At 36.5% G+C, this 21,150-nt stretch overlaps 1 protein-coding gene across 2 annotated transcripts in view; it reads right to left on the bottom strand.

Annotated features, from left to right (window-relative positions):
* Positions 1–21,150, bottom strand: part of LOC106876061 (tryptophan 2,3-dioxygenase) — a 95,069-nt gene that overhangs the window by 32,814 nt on the left and 41,105 nt on the right. For both annotated transcript variants that reach the window (XM_089355762.1, XM_089355763.1), the window contains exon 6: positions 6,384–6,445. In XM_089355762.1, coding sequence (XP_089211888.1) covers positions 6,384–6,445 — 62 coding nt within the window. The remainder of the gene's footprint in view (positions 1–6,383; positions 6,446–21,150) is intronic.

Here is a 21,150-nt window from a genome sequence, read left to right as displayed (position 1 = left end):
AAATATCATTAGTTAGTCAACAACTTCTAGTAGTCACTTTTGTTGTTGATTGTCGGATGATTGGGTAGTGAGTACGAGGTTTGGGGAGAAGTATTTTAGAAGTATTTGAATATTAGAAAACTCTGAAAGACAAAAATCGGAGTAAAAATTAAACTAACAGACAACAAATACTAAACGACCAGGCGAAGCACGAAGAGAAACAAGCAATCACGAATGGTTAGAAATAAATAAACGCAAATGAATTCACACAAATGTGGTGAAGGATTTCCGTCGTTCGATAACGAGGATTCAGCTGTTCGATCAAATGAATTACCATCTCCTGAATTAACGTGCAAGAAGCTGAACACCCCACATACACGTGTTTGTGATTTAATGTGATTTTTCAGGTAGAATCAGTGTAACGCAGAGCGTTACAAGACTGTACCATTGTGAAATATAAGTACTATCCATTCGACGGGCTTCTGTGCAGTTTCCGCCGACACAATTTCACTCACAAGGTATGGGTAAGCCTGAGAGTATAGAAAAATGACATTTACTCAAGATGACATACAATGGGATCCAACCCTGGACTTCATGCTTGCGAAGTGAACTTAACCATTCGGCCATACTGCGCCTACTCATGAAAGTACATTGTCGTCAGAGGCCAGAGAGACTGTGCGTCTTTATCTGTTTGTATATATAATTAGGCAGCTATTAAGTAATCTGAAGGTGTCATAGATTATAAATCGGACAGAATAAAGCATTGATAATTAAAAAAAAAACTAGTAAAAGAATAAAGTAATCTATTTTAAATGGGAGGTGAGCATAAGGGGCGGCGGGAATATTTAGATAACTTCAGGAATAGTGAGATAATAGAAATCTGCGTAAAAACGAAGGCGCAAAATTTTAAGAAATCACTTTTAATAGCAATTATGCATATGAATAATTGGTGTAGAGTAATTGGTCATAGCCGCTCTCATTCAGAGTAAAAGAATAATGTTGAGTTACGGACAAGCAACCTTGAAGGGATGGTGTCATCCAAGGAAATACTGGTTCAATACTTAATATTTTGTGGGGAATTGATTTTCTTAAAATAATATGCTGTATATAAACTGTAGTTTATATTCATGTAAAGGAAGAAGGAAATGGAGATTTTGAAGTTAATAACAGTTTATTATCAGCGACAAATCGATCATTATCTCTTACAGCCGTTTCAGTTATACTCAGCAGATTGGTGTGATGAATCTACAAACAAACATACAAAACATCTACGGGTATATGTATATTTTTAACCCCTGAAGAGACTATGCCCAGAAATGTGAATTTAATATTTATTTAATCTCACTGAGTATAACTGAAACGGTTGTAAGAGATAATGATCGATCTGTTGCTGACAATAAACTGTTTTTAACTTCAAAATCTCCATTCTCTTCTTCTTTCTATATATATATATATATAACTGCAAATGAATGCACTCGCAAATGCACTGATATCAAAGGCAAGTAGACTATGTATAGATAAGTGTTTTGTGTTTTGTGTCTGTGTCTGTCTGTGTCTGTCTGTCTGCAAGCAAGCGCGACGTGTTTAAATTTCGTAAAGTAAGCAGATTGCGGGAATTAAAAGTTATAAACTGTTCGGATAAAAGGATTGAGTCTAATACACACAATTTAAAATAAAACAAAAATGTTGGATAGAAAATCAGGCCTAATAACATGCAATATTCATACATTGTAAAAAGTTTGTTAGAGGTTAGCAGACGATGCCCTCTAAATTCGGCTGTAAGAAAAAAAGAGAAAAGTTATTCGCCGAAATTTATAAAAGAGAGCTGTACACACTCAAACACATTTCTTTTATTCTCGTACTTGTTCCACTCGTTTAGCTGCGTTTATGTTGGGACATTGCATTGAAGGGTTTAGCTAATCAGATCGACCCCTATATTTGATTGAAATGTGGTACTAAACGTAATAAATGAACAACTGCTGTCAAAAGGTGAGAAACAAACACCGGCATATAGTTATGACTATAGCTGGTATCTCACATCTGCTTATTCGAATTTCACGCTCCCAATCATTAACCTGGATACTTTCGACCTTTGGAACACTTCGCCTGTTTCAACGTACACTATATACAGATATATTATGCTCAACATAGCGTGAATCAGAAGAACTAGAAGAGGGTTTCCAATATTTAAATTGATCCTAGTAGGAAAGAAATAAGAAATAGGAATCTTGCCACACAAATTCATAAACGTAAAATCATAAATACATTATTTCAATGTTTTTGAAGTGCGATGACAATGGAAAGAGAGTCTCCTGAGGGACTACTTCACAGTTTGTTGGCGGCTTTCTTGACAATTTATGTAATAGTGACAGCGTAAAAACTCTAAGATGAACACATGCCACTCACAACATTTAACATTTCTAGAAATATCGGTAAGAAAAGTGCATTAACCCATATAAACAGCTGAACAACCTTCATCCAACTTTCAATCTCTTTTGCATATTAAAATCTCATTTGAACGTGCATATTCTTACATGTATGCACGTGTATATGCATATTTACAACTACTTAACCTCATGGGTACGGCCACATAATTAAGTGATTTAATTCTGATACATTATTTATCGCTTAATTTATCTAACTCACCCCACTCATAGATAAACTTCTCAGTGTATCTGACGCAAACAAACGGACCCTCTTCAATACTTACTATTTAGAATTATAACTAAATGCATATGATGAGGGTGAATATGAATACTTTTCATTGGCATTTAATATAATTCTAAAGGTCGACCGGCACATAAGCATGCAACAACTACTCATTTGACCCACTCCCTAACGACTACTAGAAAGGATTTTTTTCTTGTCTTTCTTTTTTTTTTTTTGCCAGCTATCTACTCTTCCTTCTCAGATGTTTATCTATATATTCTGCACACAAAGATCAGCAATGTCGCACTTCGTGTCCAGTCTGATGATCGAGAACTTGAAATTTCGAATAACTAGATGCGAGGTGCCAACAACCACGATCATATATATCAAAAAAGAAATCTGTGGTGTATATGTTACCCCGCCTAGACGCTGGTCCATTGCGGGATCACTCATTATTGCCAACTGAGAGGACGGGAAGCATCGCTCGCTCCAGGAATCGAAACAACAAGCTTACGATCGTGAGTTCAATAGCTTAACCACTAAATCATGCGCCTCCACAATTACAAACACACACACACGCGCGCACACACATACTAACAAATACAGTCACTCACAAACATGCGCGCACGTGCGACGGACTTCTGGAAAATTCCGTCGATTAAATGAACTCACAAGGCAATTGGTCGAGCTGGAGCTATAGTAGAGGACACTCGCCCAAAGTGACGCGCGGTAACACTAAAGTCGAAACTACTTGGTCGTGAAGCGAACCTCTCAGCCAAAACGCTAGGTCTGCAGAAATACACATACACATACACACACTCACACACGCAGAGAAGTTATAAAGCAGTTAATTTGAAATACATCTCGATAGAAAGGGTAAATATTTTTAGCTGGAGTATGTCATTAGGTGTGATGAGTGTGTGATATGTTCAGGGTTATATTTAGTTAACACGATGTTGTTTAATATATTTTTGTTTCATAATATGTAGAATATTAAAATAGCATTAGAAGAATCGTTGGGAGTGGTGAAGGGGACAAAAGGAAAGTATATATTCGAGAATCTATAAAACGTTAGGCTAATTCAGAAATCATTACTGCAGTAGAAGTGTTTGCTTAATTTAACCTAATGAGATGTCGGTGGTACATAGACCTATACATGTTAGAATGGCGGCTGCTAGTATAAACTAGGTTAATTTTAAGTTTAGATTTAAGGCGGTGAGCTGGCAGAATCGTTAACACACCGGTCAAAATGCTTAGCGGCATTTCGTCCGTCTTTGAGTTTTGAATTCAAATTCTACTGAAGTTGACTTTGCCTTTCATCCTTTCGGGGTGGATAAAATAAGCTCCAGTTGAGCACTGGGGTCGATGTAATCGATTTACCCACTCCCTCGAAAATAGCTGGTCTTCTGCCAAAATCTGAAACCAATATTAAGTTTTAGATTTGAAAAGCTGTTTATAGATATCCACGGAAGTTCTGCAAATATGGTGATTCATAGCATTTGTATTGTGACATAAGTCACTTAGTATAGCGTCTTTGAGTGCGATATTTAATGTCTCGATACTGTTTTAATGAAACTAGGCTTGTTGGGTGATTTCGACTCTCTATAAAAATTACACCTGCCTTGATGAGTGGTCTTTAAATTGCACATGGATCGAAGGTTAAGGAAGTCGACGACCTGGGAGTTTGATTAGTAGACTTCCAACCATCGAAGAACCTGTCATCGACAAAGTGCTAATTGACACTCAAGAGTTCCACTTCTGATAAATGATCGTTATTACTTTGGTGGGTGCGACACTTCAGAAGCACTTTGTTACACAAAGAAAAGAGCCATGAGGTGACGGACCACACACTTGAAGAGTCACACTGACAGTTAAAAAGGCGTTGATGTGGAGTGGAATTTGTTGAAGTCGAGAGTAGAGAACGAATCAAATGAAGGGCATCAGGAAGAACTAGCTCCTATTCTGAGGGTTTCAATTGTCACGATTTTAGGGCCAGAGATGTTGTCCCAAAAAACATTCCTTTATATCGTTTTGCTTGGCCATTCCCTGATAGATTCTAAGTAATTCTCCTGGTAGCTATAACCTTGCTGGCGCAAGAAGTATTTTAAATCCTTTGAAATGGAAGATGTAACACGATCAAAATAAATGTACGATGGTAATCCAAACATTGAGTAATGCTTTGATAGGTTTCGGTAGTCATGTGTAAAAAGGCAGAACACATTGCCCAACTGTTCTAGATAAACAAAAAAAGTGCGATGGTTATGGTTAGAATGCTTTGAATTATAGGTTTGCTTTAACAGTGTTGATCTGGAGTTAAACAACAATAATGTACCTTCAAATTAACATGGGGGCTTCTAAGTGGTCGCTCGACAGGCTTGGAATATCAGCCAAATATACCTAAATCATATCCTATTATCTTATGTAATGACGGATACATTGGACAATATAGTCGCTGAAATACAACACAAAGACAAGATGGTCACGGTTGAAATGGTTTTGAGAATAAATTTGCTCAATCAGGACTGAAATAAGCAAAACAACAACAATTAAGTATTTTTTTTTTTTATAGGAAAGAAAAGTTAAGTTGGGAAATTGTCAGGAAAGACAATAGTGGCGAGGAAAGCACCAAGAATATGAAGGATTAATCTTAAGTATGATCATGTGTGGTCAGAAACTGAATTAAAAAAGGTAAGTAGTTCAAAATGACTATCAAGATCAATCCACTTAGTTTCCATAGAAATGACTGAAATACTATCTGCGCTCTAACTACAGAATATATTAAGGATAGCAAGAGACATCCTTAATATATCGTGTATTTAGACAAAGTGGTAAACAAGAAGCAATTCATTAAGACAATTAAACAGTAGATGAGATCATTCTTTTTTGGAATGGTGGATCTCAAAGCAAATGAAGTTATAAATAACAGCGTATAAATATTGGATTAAGAAAGCCTTTGGAGAGGCTTTTTGGCCCAATATTTACAGGCTGTTATCTATAGCTTTATTTGCTTCGAGATCCACCATTCCAAGAGAGAATTATTTCATGTTCTCTCAGAATATTAAATATTTTTTACGGCATCGATAAATAGAAATCACTGGACAGAAGAAGCAAGGTTATCTTGTACATGGAAACTAAAAGAAAGACAGCTGCCTCAAGGTAAAAATTATAACTAAAGATCAACTCTCTCAAAAACTTTATATCGATGCCAACATATTCCTACAAACCTAAAATATTCTATTTACATTTGGACGATAGCCACAAAGTTTATTTTCTATTTTTTGTGATATTATGCCAAATAAACACTAACAAATTCGTTTCATATTGAAATTAAGGACTGAGCTTAGCATTTACGAGCTCTACTTTTCAAATAGACCTTCTTTAATGTGCTTCTATTTAATATTTAGAAGACAGACTTACATGAACTTGAATGTGTTAAACCTAAAGTGCCTTGTGAGATTTCTGGATCTAAATTACGTGTGTGATACTTTTTGTATATATTTCTATATTGATCACAGATGGAGGGTTTTTTTTTTACAGAAAGTAAATTAATTAAATTAAGCAATACAATGTTATTATCGACTATATCTTTAGAAAACTTGATCTGCAGTTCATGAATATAAACATTAACCTCACCATCACAGAACAATAACTTTAACAAACGAGTAAATGCTTTTTGTTTATTTTTTTCTTCGTGACTACATAAACACATATGTAATCGGCTACTACAGGAAAGTAGATTTTAAAACGTTTCTTACCGAAAATCGATAAAATCTAGCGGAGTCATGGTTTCAAGTATTGTGAACTGGTCCACAAGGAGCTGAAAGAAAGAAAACAATATAGTTATAGTAATAATCTCGGATCTATTTCATAGTAACATGAATATAGAATGATTTTAGCTGACTAATTCAGACGGTCCCCATATATAAGAGGAACTAACCTCCTTCTAACAGATATGGGGAAACTAACAAAGGGGGAAAAGATAAACTTGGTTAGTGAATAAATCTGATTAATAAATCACTTTGTCCTACTTTCTTCAATTTACAACCAATAAGTAGGAAGATGTTTCAAAACAAGAAATGAACCGAAGATAATAAGGAGAAGTGAATTGAAAGAAGGGCACTGAACGTCTCTGAAACCGCAGTCATTGCATGACAAATAAAATGTATTAGATAAGATAGTGTACGTTTATCATTTACACCCCATTATGAAAACACAATTGAAGCAGTAACTTTTTTTGATATTTGGATAACATTTAACAAATAATGATAAAGATTTGTTTATTTTCCACTCAAGCACAAATATAACATTACTAAAATAGATTTCAATAACACAAAGCAGTGTAACACTCGCATGTATTACACTCGCATGTATATCAGCGTCTCTGGCTTTGCGAACGAGTGAATCAGAAAGCAATACATAAAGCAGAACATTTATGTTATTTATTAGCTGTGAAGTTACATAGGTGATTTGATGACATAGAGTGTCGTATCAAACCCATAGTGAACAAACATATCAAGTCATATGGAATAATGAAAGAAATAGTAAAAAACAACCTCATAAAAAACATTGAACTATTATATAAGTTGTTATGCAGTTAAAGAAAATAAACTGACATTGTGACACATGTAGTATTCATAAAAAGGAAGATAAACAAACAAGAATATTCCAAGAGGAATTAAAATGTGGCGTTTGATGTTAATTCTGTTAGTCAGCCATGTCATTTTCCCCTGTCGGTAACTTTGGTGATATAAGATATCTAATCATGAACCGTATCCAAAGAATTCACTAGTGCCGGACTATTTTACCGACTATTTTACCTAAAGTTTCCGGCTATTATGGTAAATTTCTCTTGCCTTTCGATCTTTCTCCTTCTTTCATCACTCGTATACACTATTCAGGTGTAATTCTATAGGTTTACCTTATATTTTCTTCGACCTAATCTAGCTAAACAACAATAACGAGGTTCGATAGCACGACCATTGGAACTCAATAAACAAACTAAGCGGTGCCCTTTCCAAATCTTGCTCCCATCCTAGTTCTTTGGATAAAACATTGCTTAAATATTTTACATCTAGGGAAAATTCCATGGTTGGATGACAGATGCAGATTTGATATCAAGTTTTTCACACACACACACACACACATCGCAATGTTCGGCGATAAAGAAACGGTTGTTCGATCAACTGAATTACTGCTTCGTGAAATAACGTGATGGGGGTTTAGTAATCTACAGACACGTGCATAATTGGCATAATATTCTGGTAGAGTCAGCGTGTCACAGGGTGTCTCAAGGCCATACCATTTGATTTATAGGTAAAGTTCACCTGATAGTTTCAGTATACACGAGTCAATAGAAATGACAGTTTCCCAAGTTGCTCATTATAATTGTGAAGAATAAGATGAAAGGGAAAATGGGTTTACGAAATTTTGTCTCTAAAAATGCGGTTTGCATGTGATTCAAAATGTGGAATATTGTAACATGACGAAACGAACGAACGAAAAGAGATTTAGTGGGTAATGGCCCAGTGGTTAGGGCAGTGGATTCGCGGTCGTAGGATCGCGGTTTCGATTCTCAGACCGGGCGTTGTGAGTGTTTATTGAGCGAAAACACCTGAAGTTCCACGAGGCTCCAGCAGGGGATGGTGGCGAACCCTGCTGTACTCTCCTTAAGGCAGCGAGCTGGCCGAATCGTTAATACGCCGGGAAAAAAGATGAACGGCATTTCGTCCGTCTTTACGTTCTGAGTTCAAATTCGGCCGAGATCGAATCTTCCTTTCAAAAAGCGGTGCTCCAGCATGGCCGCAGTCAAATGACTGAAACAAGTAAAAGAGAGATCCCACCCAACCACGTTCTGAAATGAGGGATGTAATAAGAAATTTCGAAAACCCTCGACAAAAACAGGGAAATTCCAACTTATGTGGGACAATTCCGAAAGTCCGCTGCTGTATTGATTGGTGCATCAAACAAAATTATATTGCTGTATTCAGTTATTGAATTACATCCCTTTGCACCACTGTGGACTTTTCGATAGAGACAGATAAAATAAGCACCAGACAGACGAGTGATGTCGATTAGCAGTGACCCTGCATAGCTTCAGTCCAAAGACAGACAGCAGTAAGAAAGTATGTATGCCTGCACGCATTATCTCAATGCGTGTTACCATAAATAGAAAATAGGAGCGAGCTGTCTATTTAACTGTCACTTTGTTCTGAAAAGTTGCTTAAGTATGCCAGCTGGTAATGTTTCCGGAATGACTTAAAATAACAGCGTCGTCCACATACTTGATGTAAAATAATATATCCTGTTGACTACAGTAGATCCTTCGTTTCATGTTCTGAGCTTAGTGAAACAATTGAGAGAGAGAGTGTGTGTGTGTGTGTGTGTGTGTGCAAAAGAAAGAGAGAGGGATTTGCATAAAATTTGCTTGATCATTTGCAAGAGAATAAGAGTAAGTAAAAAAAATTATGAAGAACAGTGGCAAGGCTCTTTAGCTGGAGTCTAGTTTATTTCAAACGTCTGCGTTCATATATGTAAAAGTGTGGTGTGATGTGTGTGTGAATGCGTATGTGTGTGTGTATGTATAAGTGCATGTGCGTGCGTCCAGTCTATCGAATGGATTTCAATCCTCATTACAAAACGCTCAACAAAGGAATATGCATATATATATATATATATATATATATATATATAAAGCAAATAAGTAACAAGGATATCCAGGTATCAGTGCATTACGGCCGTTTCAAGCGACTCCGGTTAATCGATCAATGCAAACATTACATCAATTTGAAATAAACCGCTCTCCTCGGAAGCATACAACGATATAGATTTCCAGTATACAGGATACTCCGATATAATCTTTTGGCAAATTTTTCATCAGAACTAGAGATTGAAAAAATTACATTGCTTCTTTTTGCTATTATTGTAGCAGAATGGATTTGGGGGGGGGGGGTCCCTACAGCCTACTATAATTTAGAGCAGCGAAAGAAAATAAAGGGGGTCAAGAAAGATTCATCTTTATCCTTATCACATTCAAAAGACCCAATGCAGCAAGTAATCTACATCCCCTTAGATCCCTTTAAAACCATTGGGAATTGACAGTTGAATTGTTGTTGGTGGTGACAAATTAATAAATGTCAGATATCCCCATTCATAGTAAGGATATATGCATCTGGCTATAAATCCATAGGACTAATGAGTTTGTTAGAAGGATAAGGTGGGTGGCTTACCATCATGAAGCTAAGATAGACCTGGAAACATATGATAAAAATGATTATAACATATTCAAAAGCAGGAAAGAACCCTCCACCTAGCCCACTACAGGAAAACTTTGAGAAAAGTTGATTCGAGTGGAATTTGGGTGTTACTCCATTCGGATTTACGGTTGAGGGTGGATTTGTATTCCTGCACACAGACAGCTTCAGTGACTTGTCTCATCATTGCATCAGTGGGATGTATAGATAAGATGTCTAACCTAAGTCTCCCTAAGGAGCCATTGTGACAGTCTACAGCATGCTGATAGAAGATGGAGTTTGGTTTGTTTGTTTTTTTCAATGTAGTTATCCAGATGTTCTTTGAACCTATCATTGATGCTCCTAGAAGTCTCTCCAATATATGACTCTGGGATAATCGCGCAAGTCCCTTCTTGGCACTTAATCTGGTATACAGTGTTTTTCTTTTTGCAGTTCATAGGTGGGTTTGTAGAACATACTGCACAATTAATCTGACACGTGATTCTATCAAATGGGTATGATTTACTTAATACAGATTTGATAGTCCTACCTGTCTTTTATGCAATTTAAATGCCCTACCCAATTCGTTCCTAACATTACACTGTGAAACTTCTTGTTATCATATCAAGTACTAGTATTATTTCTTTTGTTGGTGTCCTTCTCCAACCTATTCCAGAACTTGTTGCGGTGTAGGGGGCATATGCTTTTTCGTCATCTCTTAGAATGTGTTCGAATCTTGTTTCCGCTCCTTTGTATACTCTAATTCTATCGTACTATGTGTATCCGGAACGTTGCATTCGGAATATGTAGTGCTGGATGCGTCGCTGTCGTTCTTGTGGTTGGCATAGTGGGGATACGTTCCTCATTACTCTAAGTCTGCCACGAGGATGTTGATTTTGGTAGTACTTGACATCACTGAGTCACTACGGATTACCAGTGGATCAGCCATAGGTTTACGATAGTGTGAGTGGAGTAAACAGGGTTTAACAGTTCCGTTAATCATAGTATTTTCTATCCACAGCTCAGTATCTAGGACAGGTAATCTATTTCTGGGGTGCTTTGGGGGGTAGTCTGTCGTAAACCTATGGCTAATCCACTGGAATTCCGTAGTGACTCATGCGTATAAGCATGCACGCATGCATAGCCATGTACACATATGCATACGCACATACTTACATGCACACATACATACATATCATGAACCAACTACTACCTTCTCAGATGCAGTACAGAATTTTGTCAGTGAACAGGTCGCGGTCTCAAAGCGACAAAAATATTTTGGGAAATTAAATCTGAATGTTAAGGTGAATCTAACGGTTTTTGTGTGTTTTTAAATAGCTTAGAAACACCTTCCACACTGCAATTATGAATAAAATAATATATATATATATATATATATATATTTATATATATATATATATATATATATTTATATATATATAAAATGTCGTTCTCTTACTTTATTATAAATATATGTATGTATTTATTTAAGTAGGTATGTATACACCCACATATAGAGATACGTGCAAGTGTGCATATATGTAACTATAGACACACACACACACACACACACACACACACACACACACACACACACACACACACACACACACACACACACACACATATATATACATATATATATATAGTTTAAAAAAAGACAAAAACAATAACAAAAAAACAACAAAGTGAGGACGTGATACGGATAGTGTTATTAGACGCTCGGGAAAGGAAAGAGACACACACATACATTTACATATATATCTCGACTTATAGACATTCTGTTGTCACTCTCGCCACGAGAAATCCAGACACTAACCTGTTGGAAATCCGCAACCAAACTCTTTTGTTTACAGCTTCCATTACAAAGTATAATTAAAGAATAGTGTAACACAGTGGTTCCCAAACTTTTCACTACCAACGACGCCTTTTATCTAAACTAGTCTTCCCACGGACCCCTTTTAATATGCTTATCCTTATACACACACACACACACACACACACACACACACACACACACATATATAAACATACACGACGGGTTTCCACTCGGTTTTTGTCTACCAAATCACTTGCCAGGCACGACAAACGTATTGGGGGTTATCATAATACATGACATCATAGAGAAAATTCTTTATGCCAAATGAAACAAAGAAAAATAATTCTAAGACTCGAGTTGAGACCGTGTTGAATCAATGGAATTTAGACAACAACTTATTTGTATATTCCAAATGTGAAGGGAACCTGCATAATTTTGTTGCATAACTTGTAACAACATATGCATTTGTTGCTGCCTATGAAACACACCAGTCAAAATTTAGACCAATATATCCAATATAGGTCAATTGCTAAACTTGCGAAGTTTTTATATGTCAGTGCTGATGAACTGAACTTTGCTTATCTTTTTGAGAACCGAGCTTTTTCAAGGTTAGCTTGTCAGAGGGATATGATGTAATGTATATGCATTTTCCATGTATGAATTTAAGCCTTTAGCCAGAACAAAACATTTCACCTATTTGATAATTTTTATAAAGCTTGGTCTTTACTCGGTTTTTGTAACATCACAAGAAGAGACAAATCTCTTTCTGAAGATGGTGTTGGTATATCACAAGTAATATTTACAATAAAATCTGTCTTTTCCAGTTACCGTATATGTCGGTGTTTGGAATAGAACTTGATGCTTAAAACAAAGAACTCCAAACCAGGAATCATCCTAAACACTAATTCCAAAATCCTAACAGTAAAATTATTGTGATCCCATGATGCAAGACAGTATTTACGAATTAAAGAAAATATCTGCTGTGTACTGTATTGCAACATTTCTAAAATACAGTGCATTCCCTTCTATCCAGTACCACTGGAACCGAAGAATTGCCGGATAACTGAATTTTCTGGATATCTGACCATCACCTTTTAAATTACCATAGCACTCTACATAATTCATTAAAACTCTATATATTCATCAGTATTGTCGTTAATATTCTGAATAAAGCAGGAATGAGAGGAATAGAAATAAATAAATAGAATTTAAGAAGATTTATTAACCTACAGGAACGGCAAATGTAGTAGATTAAAATCGTACAGAACGCTGAGCAGCAACGATCCATTTTAGATACAGTAGAAACTTTCTCTTTTTTAAGGATAATTGATTAATTAACACAAATTAGCGTAAATTCTCGTGACCCTAATTAACACCTTTTTCTGGCTATCAGTTGCTTGACAGTCATTTGAGTACCGGATATTTGAGTACCGGATATTTGAGTACCGGATATTTGAGTACCGGATATTTGAGTACCGGATATTTGAGTACCGGATAAGGAGGAGTTTATTAATTTACAGTACAATATTATACATACTTATTAATTCATTAATACAACCGTTACAAATGAACGATAGAATTATACACCACTCCTAATTAGTTCCTGTCAAATAACTGATGTTTTGGTGCTGCCACGAGTATTTGAACTACATCAGCTGGACTCATATGATACAAACTATGATAGTAACAAAAAGTGTTTTGTTATTATTTGAAACGAATCGACCTAAACTTTAATGGCCAAGACCAGTAGCGTAGATGGAGGGTGAGGTAGAGCAGTCGGCTTCGGGTGACGATTATATGAGGGAAGCAATTTTGGGTCTGCTGCATAAGCTTATATTGGCTGTATGGCGAAGGTGGTGGGAGGAAAACTCAAGGGCTGCCCCGAACGCCACACACTAGCTATGCCATTGGCTAAGATCGTGTTGCATATGTGTGTTTAATATTACATTGTATAACAATTTTTTTTGTCTTTGTTCAGTAAATGTTATTTCGTATTTTTCTTCTATCTAGACATCAAAAGTAATGACTTCTATTCCTTTCAAACTTTGTTTTTGTGACCAAGACATCAACGTTTTGAAACTGGCCTATTTTCCATTACATTTCACATAGATTCAGCGCTGAGTAGCTGAAGCAGAACTATCGTTATAGTAAATATTCTGCTCAGTACCACAGATTTGCTTGTCAGTTGCTTGACCTTAACCACTTGAGCATGTCCCTTAGTGGCTGACAATATGTGCATCTTTGATAATGAGCAGGAGTAATGGGGGAGCATCATAGCCATGTGATGAAAGGGATTCTCTGAGGTTTAAATAAATGTAACAAAACCAAACTTTGAAGGAAATATTAGTCCTTTTTCATACTTTCTAGGGGTAAGCAAATACGAAATTGCTACGCAAGGACAAAAATTGTGTTACATAGTGTTATCATTCCACTGGTCACTGGAATGACCATTAAAGAACTATTGAGCGAGTAAAGTCTTAGTAGTTCAGTTTCAAACAGCTCTGTAAATGATGCAATACCGTCCTTAACTTTAATAACCTTTGTATAACTATAATTTACAAGTATTGGATTTGGGTCAACGTATATTAAAACATGCAAATAACACGTGCGTCTGCCTTATGGAAAATCCTCATATGCTAAACGAAATCCAACTCTTGTAATCTGATTATTCTTATACTGCAAGTATAGCTCAAAACGGGGAAATTCTGGAAGTTGTCTTGCACATAGATATGTACTTTAGGTAAATAGCCATTATAAAAAATTAAGCGCCCAGTACAGTAACACAGGCAGGTTCTATAGCTGATTCGATCTCGTAATTCTTGCGACAACAGTCCAGTAATGTATTTGATCTAACTGGTTATTGTTATAATTTAAAACCTCACAAGATGGTAATATTTCGTCGATAATTTGGCCATAGGCGCGGGCATGGCTGTGTGGTTTAACGCTGGTTTTGCAATCACGTAGTTTTAGGTTCGGTTCCACTGCGCAGCATCTTGGGTAAGTTTCTTCAACTGGAGCCCCGGGTTGACCAATGTCTTATGGGTGAATTTGATAGACGAAAACTGTGCGGAAGCCTGTTGTTTATGTGTGTGTGTGTGTGCCTTTGTGTTTGTCTCCTCTACCGCTTGACAACCGGTTGGTTTGTTTACGTGCCCATAACTGAGCGGTCCGACAAAAGTGTCTGATAGAATAAGGACCACACTTCGAAAAAAATTATTGATCTGTCCTATCAAAACCTTCCAAGGTGATGCCCCAGCACGGCTATAGTCCATTGACTGAAGCACGTGATAGAGACTTTTCATTTTCCAGATCGATTTGAACGCAACCATCAACTTAGTGACCTAAAAGTATTTGATATTTCTTTTTACCATTCAGTCAAGACTGTGATTGTGACACATTACAGGACCTCTGAGACGAATGGAAGGAAGGTATTGCCGAACCGGAAGCCTAGTCCAAATGCTCGCAACAGAGTGAACTCCGCTAAAAGCACACAGGGTGCCAGGCAGTGGTGTGAAATTGGGCGACCACGCTCAGAATTGCTGAAGCCTGGAATAAACTACTCGAATCAGCTGTTAGCTGTCGGGACACTACATCCTCCAAAGTTTCCATGCTTTCTGAAATTCGCCAATATATGCAAGCAGCAAAAATAGAACTTAGAATATGAATATTTTCGTTAATATTTAGCAGAAGCAACAGAATAACTCAAAGGCTGAGAGTTTCGTGCGTTGGAACGTGTGTGTGTGTGTGTGTGTGTGTGTGTGTGTGTGTGAATGTTAGTCCCCCACCACCGCTTGACAACCGGTGCTGGTGTGTTTACGTTCTCGTAAATTAATGGTTCGGCAAAAGAAACTGAAAGAATTAGTACCAGGCTTAAAAAAAAGAATAAAAAAAACTACCGAGGTTGATTCATTCGACTAAAATTCCTGGCATGACTACAGTCCAGACTGAAACAAGTAAAATATAATTTTTTTTTTCTTCCTCTGCAGTACATATTGTCTGCCTCGTGCTACTGCATAGCGAATCAATCATTCAACTAATCAGCTTACTTCTTTATTATTCGGAACCTTGCGTCTATGAGAGAAAGCTAATTCATGAATACATACGAGTAGGTTTCAAAAAGTTATTTCTTTCCTAATTTATTATTCCTTGGTGTACAAAGTTTTGGGTCACACAACGGAAACGTGTTTCGTTTATTTAATCTGATTTAATTTACTTATGGTAAAATTAATAAACAGGATAATGATAAATGATAATGTAAATAAAAATGATTTTCTTCTCGTTCCTGACATATCAAAGTCTATTAACATGAATATATGAGTGTTGTATAATTGAAACGATACGTGATTGTCAGGTTTATTTTGGCCCATTGTATGTATGTAAACAGTAAAGTGGCTAGTGGCGATAGAGGGTAAATGGCGATCTGCTGCGGGCGGTGCTTTGATGGGGGACATGATATATCAATGAAAATTTTACACTTCTTCAAATTTGCCATCGAGAATAACAGTCTCGAATGGTAAATATGTTAATAAAATGGGTTGATGAGACAGTTGTTCGATTGTTTAAAACAAGAGAATATAAAACATATAGGTAAAATGCTCTAAAAATGAGTTTTCCGCTGAAAAACAATCCTTTCTACTGTAGGTACAAGGCCTGAAATTCCAGAGAAAAGGATGAGTCGATTACATCGACTCCAGAGCGTAACTGGTATTTAATTTATCGACCCCGAAAGGGTGAAAGGCAAAGTCGACCCCGGCTGCATTTGAACTCAGAGCATGAAAACAAACAAAATACCTCTAAGCGTTTCGCCCGGCTTTCCGCTGAAAAATAATGTTTATATGATTATTTTTTCAAATGAACTTGATGCATTTTTCAGTAAGATTATAAATATTTAGATGCATGCTTCAGAAAGAATAATTTGAAATAAAGTTTATACAAAAATATAATCATTTTTATCATTAATAATGTGAAATAAACATTATCATAAAAAAAAAAAATAATAAAAATTACTCAATTCGGCCTTTACGTTCAGATATCGAATTTCGCCAAGGTCGAGTTTGTCATTCATTCTTACGAGGTCGCAGTCAAGAAACGAGGCGAGGTAACCGACTATAATAATTTATAATCTTTCGCCAAAAAGTGTATCCGTTCACGTTTGTTAAACGATATTACGTTTCTTGCGATTCTGCAGGAGGTGGGGTCCCTTGTGGAAGAGTTAAATAAGGGTAATCGTTCTCCTTCGTGCACATTAAGATTTCTGGTTTTCCATACATCAAAAATACACAACTAATAACTAAACTAATTGAGAATATAAGTAATCCAGAACACAAGATAATTAGTCCAATAAGTTGAATATTTTTGAAATATAATAATGTGTTTGGTATTAAGCTAGATATACGGTACTGGTGATTTAAAATAAGGCACACTCCGATAGCAGTCATAATTGTCCCGACGAAGACTCCCAAAAATGCAGCGAAACACACACAGCAATATCCATTCGAAGAATTTAGATTAGCTTCAGCAGTTTTGCCTATATCCCACGAGGTTTTGCTTTGTAAGTGCTTTTCCATTGTCAAATAAGGTTCTCAGGGCCCGGCTTCAGTTGAAGGGTTAAAAGTTAGTATAAACTTCCGCGTTAACACACGATTTCACATCAGGAATCTTCCAAAACAAATACATAAACGTGTTTTCTTCCTTCTTTCGCAAAATAAGTGTTCGGAAAAGTGTTTGATTAAACCAAATGGAGATCATAAAACAATATTTGCTTTAAAAATAAATTACATGATGCAGAAGGCATAGATGACAACAAATCAAAATAACTGGTGAGTGTGTAGATTGAGTACTGACAAATATTTCCACATTTTTGTAATTGTTATACATATAGCAGTGCGAAGAAGCTGTCACATTTCTTATCCTCAACAACAACGCGGCTTAATATGTCCTGAAACTCACTTCCTGTTCAAACTACTTCATAAACAATACCACCATGCAGATACTGTGGAATTTTTACATTTTCAAGAATTCAATGACTTTCTTAAAAGCCGGATTGGTTTGTTAACGGTTAAGGGAATTGGCAAACAATGAAGTAAAGGCATAAATATTGTCCAGCGGCAACAGTTACAACCTGTGAGTAAATAAGTTAAAAGTGAATCATGATATATATAGCTTCAGTTAACAAGTTAAGTGACTGATAAAAGAATAGTTATAATGATATATCTTGTTACTCCGAGCTAAACGAAATTTTGATATATTTTGACACAATTTGTTAAGGAACGGAGATTAATAATATACACATATATACATAGAACGAGCATGTTTATCTTTTTGACTGATCACATGATAATGAGGTTAGAACCAAAACAAGAGTAGTAGAGGCAATATATTTATATTTCCTCTAACCAGCTGGTATGTAACAGAAGAACATTTTCAGACTGGTTGTAAGAGCGCAGTAGATTGCACTTGCAGATACATATATGCATACAAGCATATATGTGTGTGAATACTATTTCTCGCTTTACTTAAGTAGCTTTTCTCCTGCTACTCTTGTTTCAAAAACCCCGTTTTGCTCACTGCACTAATTATTAGTAAATTATAATTTGTGTTATGAAGACTTAATTGTGAGCAAGCAAAGTTATATATTTATAAGTGTGTGTTGTGAGAGAGAGAGAGAGAGAGTGTGTGTGTGCAGTATTTATAAATGCAATGTATAATTACATATATATTTATAAATGCAATGTATATATATATATATATATATATATATATATATATATATATTGTGTATGTATATATAAATACACACGATCAACCTGTAGAGTACATTATTACATTAATAACATAGTTTTTGTTATATGTGTATGTTTGTGTTTGTATGTATGTGTGCAGTTTAATTTGCCATGTCTGTATGCCTACAACGTAGATTTACACACACAGACAGACAGACAGACACACATGCTCGCGCGCACATCTACATTTGTTCGAACGAATTTCCCATTAAATACATATATTTAATAAAGATTGAATGTATTTACTTTACACACACACACACACATATATATAACTGTGTGGTAAGTAGCTTGCTTGCCAACCACATTGTTCTGGGTTCAGTCCCACTGCGTGGCATCTTGGGCAAGTGTATTCTACTATAGCCTCGGGCCGACCAAAGCCTTGTGGGTGGATTTGGTAGACGGAAACTGATTAAAAATAAATAAAATAATGTAGTTTCTAATTTAGACATAAGGTTAGCAATTCTGAGTGGAGGGAGACTCGTTGATTACCGGTAACTATCTGGTAGGTTATATTATCAAAAAGAAGAAAATTAAAAATAAAGATCTAAGATCCTCCCGACCCACGGGGTAGCAAAACCGGTTTCCCAGATCATGAGGCGTAAATATAATCTCTCAGTGGAGGAGACGCTGTTCGGTCACCGGATTACTCATTTTGGCCAACAGGTGGACTGGAGCAATGTGAAATGAGGTGTTTTGCTCAAGAGTTTAACGCATTGTCCAGTCCAGGGATTGAAACTTCAATCTTACGATCATGAGTAAGCGGCACACCTCCACACATGCGCGTGCATTTATTTATATATATATATATATATATATATATATATATATATATATATGTAGGTATATATTATTTGTTTCAGACATTCGACTGCGGCCATGCTGGAGTGCTGCTTTTCGTCGAACCAGGACTTATTCTATGTAAGCCTAGTACTTATTCTATCGGTCTCTAAACACACCAGCATCGGTGGTCAAGCGATGGTGGGGGGACATTGCATCAGCATGGCCGCAGCTCTGAGCTGAAACTTTGAAATGAAATGAAAAAATATATATATATATATTTTTTTTTTTACTTGTTTCAGTCATTTAACTGTGGCCATGCTGGAGCACCGCCTTTAGTCGAGTAAATTGACCCCAGGACTTATTCTTTGGATGCCTAGTACTTATTCCATCGGTCTCTTTTTGCCGAACCGCTAAGTTACGGCTTCTTTCAGTTTCCGTCTACCAAATCCACTCACAAGGCTTTGGTCGGCCCGAGGCTATAGTAGAAGACACTTGCCCAAGGTGCCACGCAGTGGGAATGAACCCGGAACCATGTGGTTGGTAAGCAAGCTACTTACCACACAGCCACATATATATGTATAATATGCATATATATGTATAATATGCACATATATATATATATATATATATATATATATATATATATATATATATATATATATATATATATATATATATAATATGCATTTGTCCTCAGCCGTCGGGACTACTTCTCTCAACTATGGTCACCCTACACTGCAGGATTAATAGCAGAACCTGAGGCAGTTCAGAAATAGTACGCAAGGTAGATTGCATCAATGGAACTGCTGAGCTACTGGGGGAGACTGAAAGAGCTACAGTTCTACTCCCTGGGACGAAGACGGGAGAGGTACGCAGTGATATATAATGTATGGAAGATACTGGGGGGGCTGGGACCAAACTTTGGAATTGAGAGTTGTACCAGACCTCGAAATGGACGTCACTGCACCGTTCCAAAAGTCCCAGCTGTCTCATCTAAGGCGAGGGACATGTACTGCAATAGCTTGGGATTAAAGGACCCACAGCTATTTAACTCCTTGTCTAAACATCTAAGGGACTTCCATGGAGTGGGAGTAGATGTTTTCCAAGATTCCCAGCGAACCAATATCAAAGCAGGAAACTCAAAAGAGGGCAGCGATATCGAACTCCTTCCTTCACCAGAAGCCAAACCCATAGAACTGGCTAATTAAAAGGTGATTACAAAAGGCGATGCCCCAGCATGGCCACAGTCTCAAGAAACATATAAAAGAATATTTTATATATATATATATAGACGTACACACACATATATACACATACATATACACACACACACACAAATATATATATATACACACATATATACACACATATCTACACACACATGCATATATACACATATATATATGTACATATATATGCATATATGTGTGTACGTACATACATACATACATACATACATGTATGTATGTATGTATGTATGTATGACAGAATAAGTACTAGGCTTAAGAAATATGTCCTGGGATCGATTTGTTCGACTGAAACCCTTCAAGGCGTTGCCCCGGCATGGGCGCCGTCTGATGCCTGAAACAAATAAAAGGTATGTGTGCGCGCGCGCATGTACTTATATACGCATATATGTACGCATATATGTACATATATATGTACACTCACACACGCACATACACAACGGGTTTCCACACTATTTCCGTTTGCCAAATTCTACACACAAGGTTTCAGACCTTCTAATATTTTCAGTAATGTCAAACGAAGCATGCTGATGAATTTCGTTGCTAATACAAATGAAATTATTATGAATTATAGAGAAGACATCTCTGGCGAGATTTGATCTAAAACTTGGGATGTAGATGAACAACTCAGTAATACTCTCGTTTAGTCTGGAGTTCAACCG

Source organism: Octopus bimaculoides, chromosome 7, assembly GCF_046866305.1.
Source record: "Octopus bimaculoides isolate indiv1 chromosome 7, ASM4686630v1, whole genome shotgun sequence".
NCBI lineage: Eukaryota > Metazoa > Mollusca > Cephalopoda > Octopoda > Octopodidae > Octopus > Octopus bimaculoides.
This window is presented reverse-complemented; position numbering and strand designations above follow the sequence as displayed.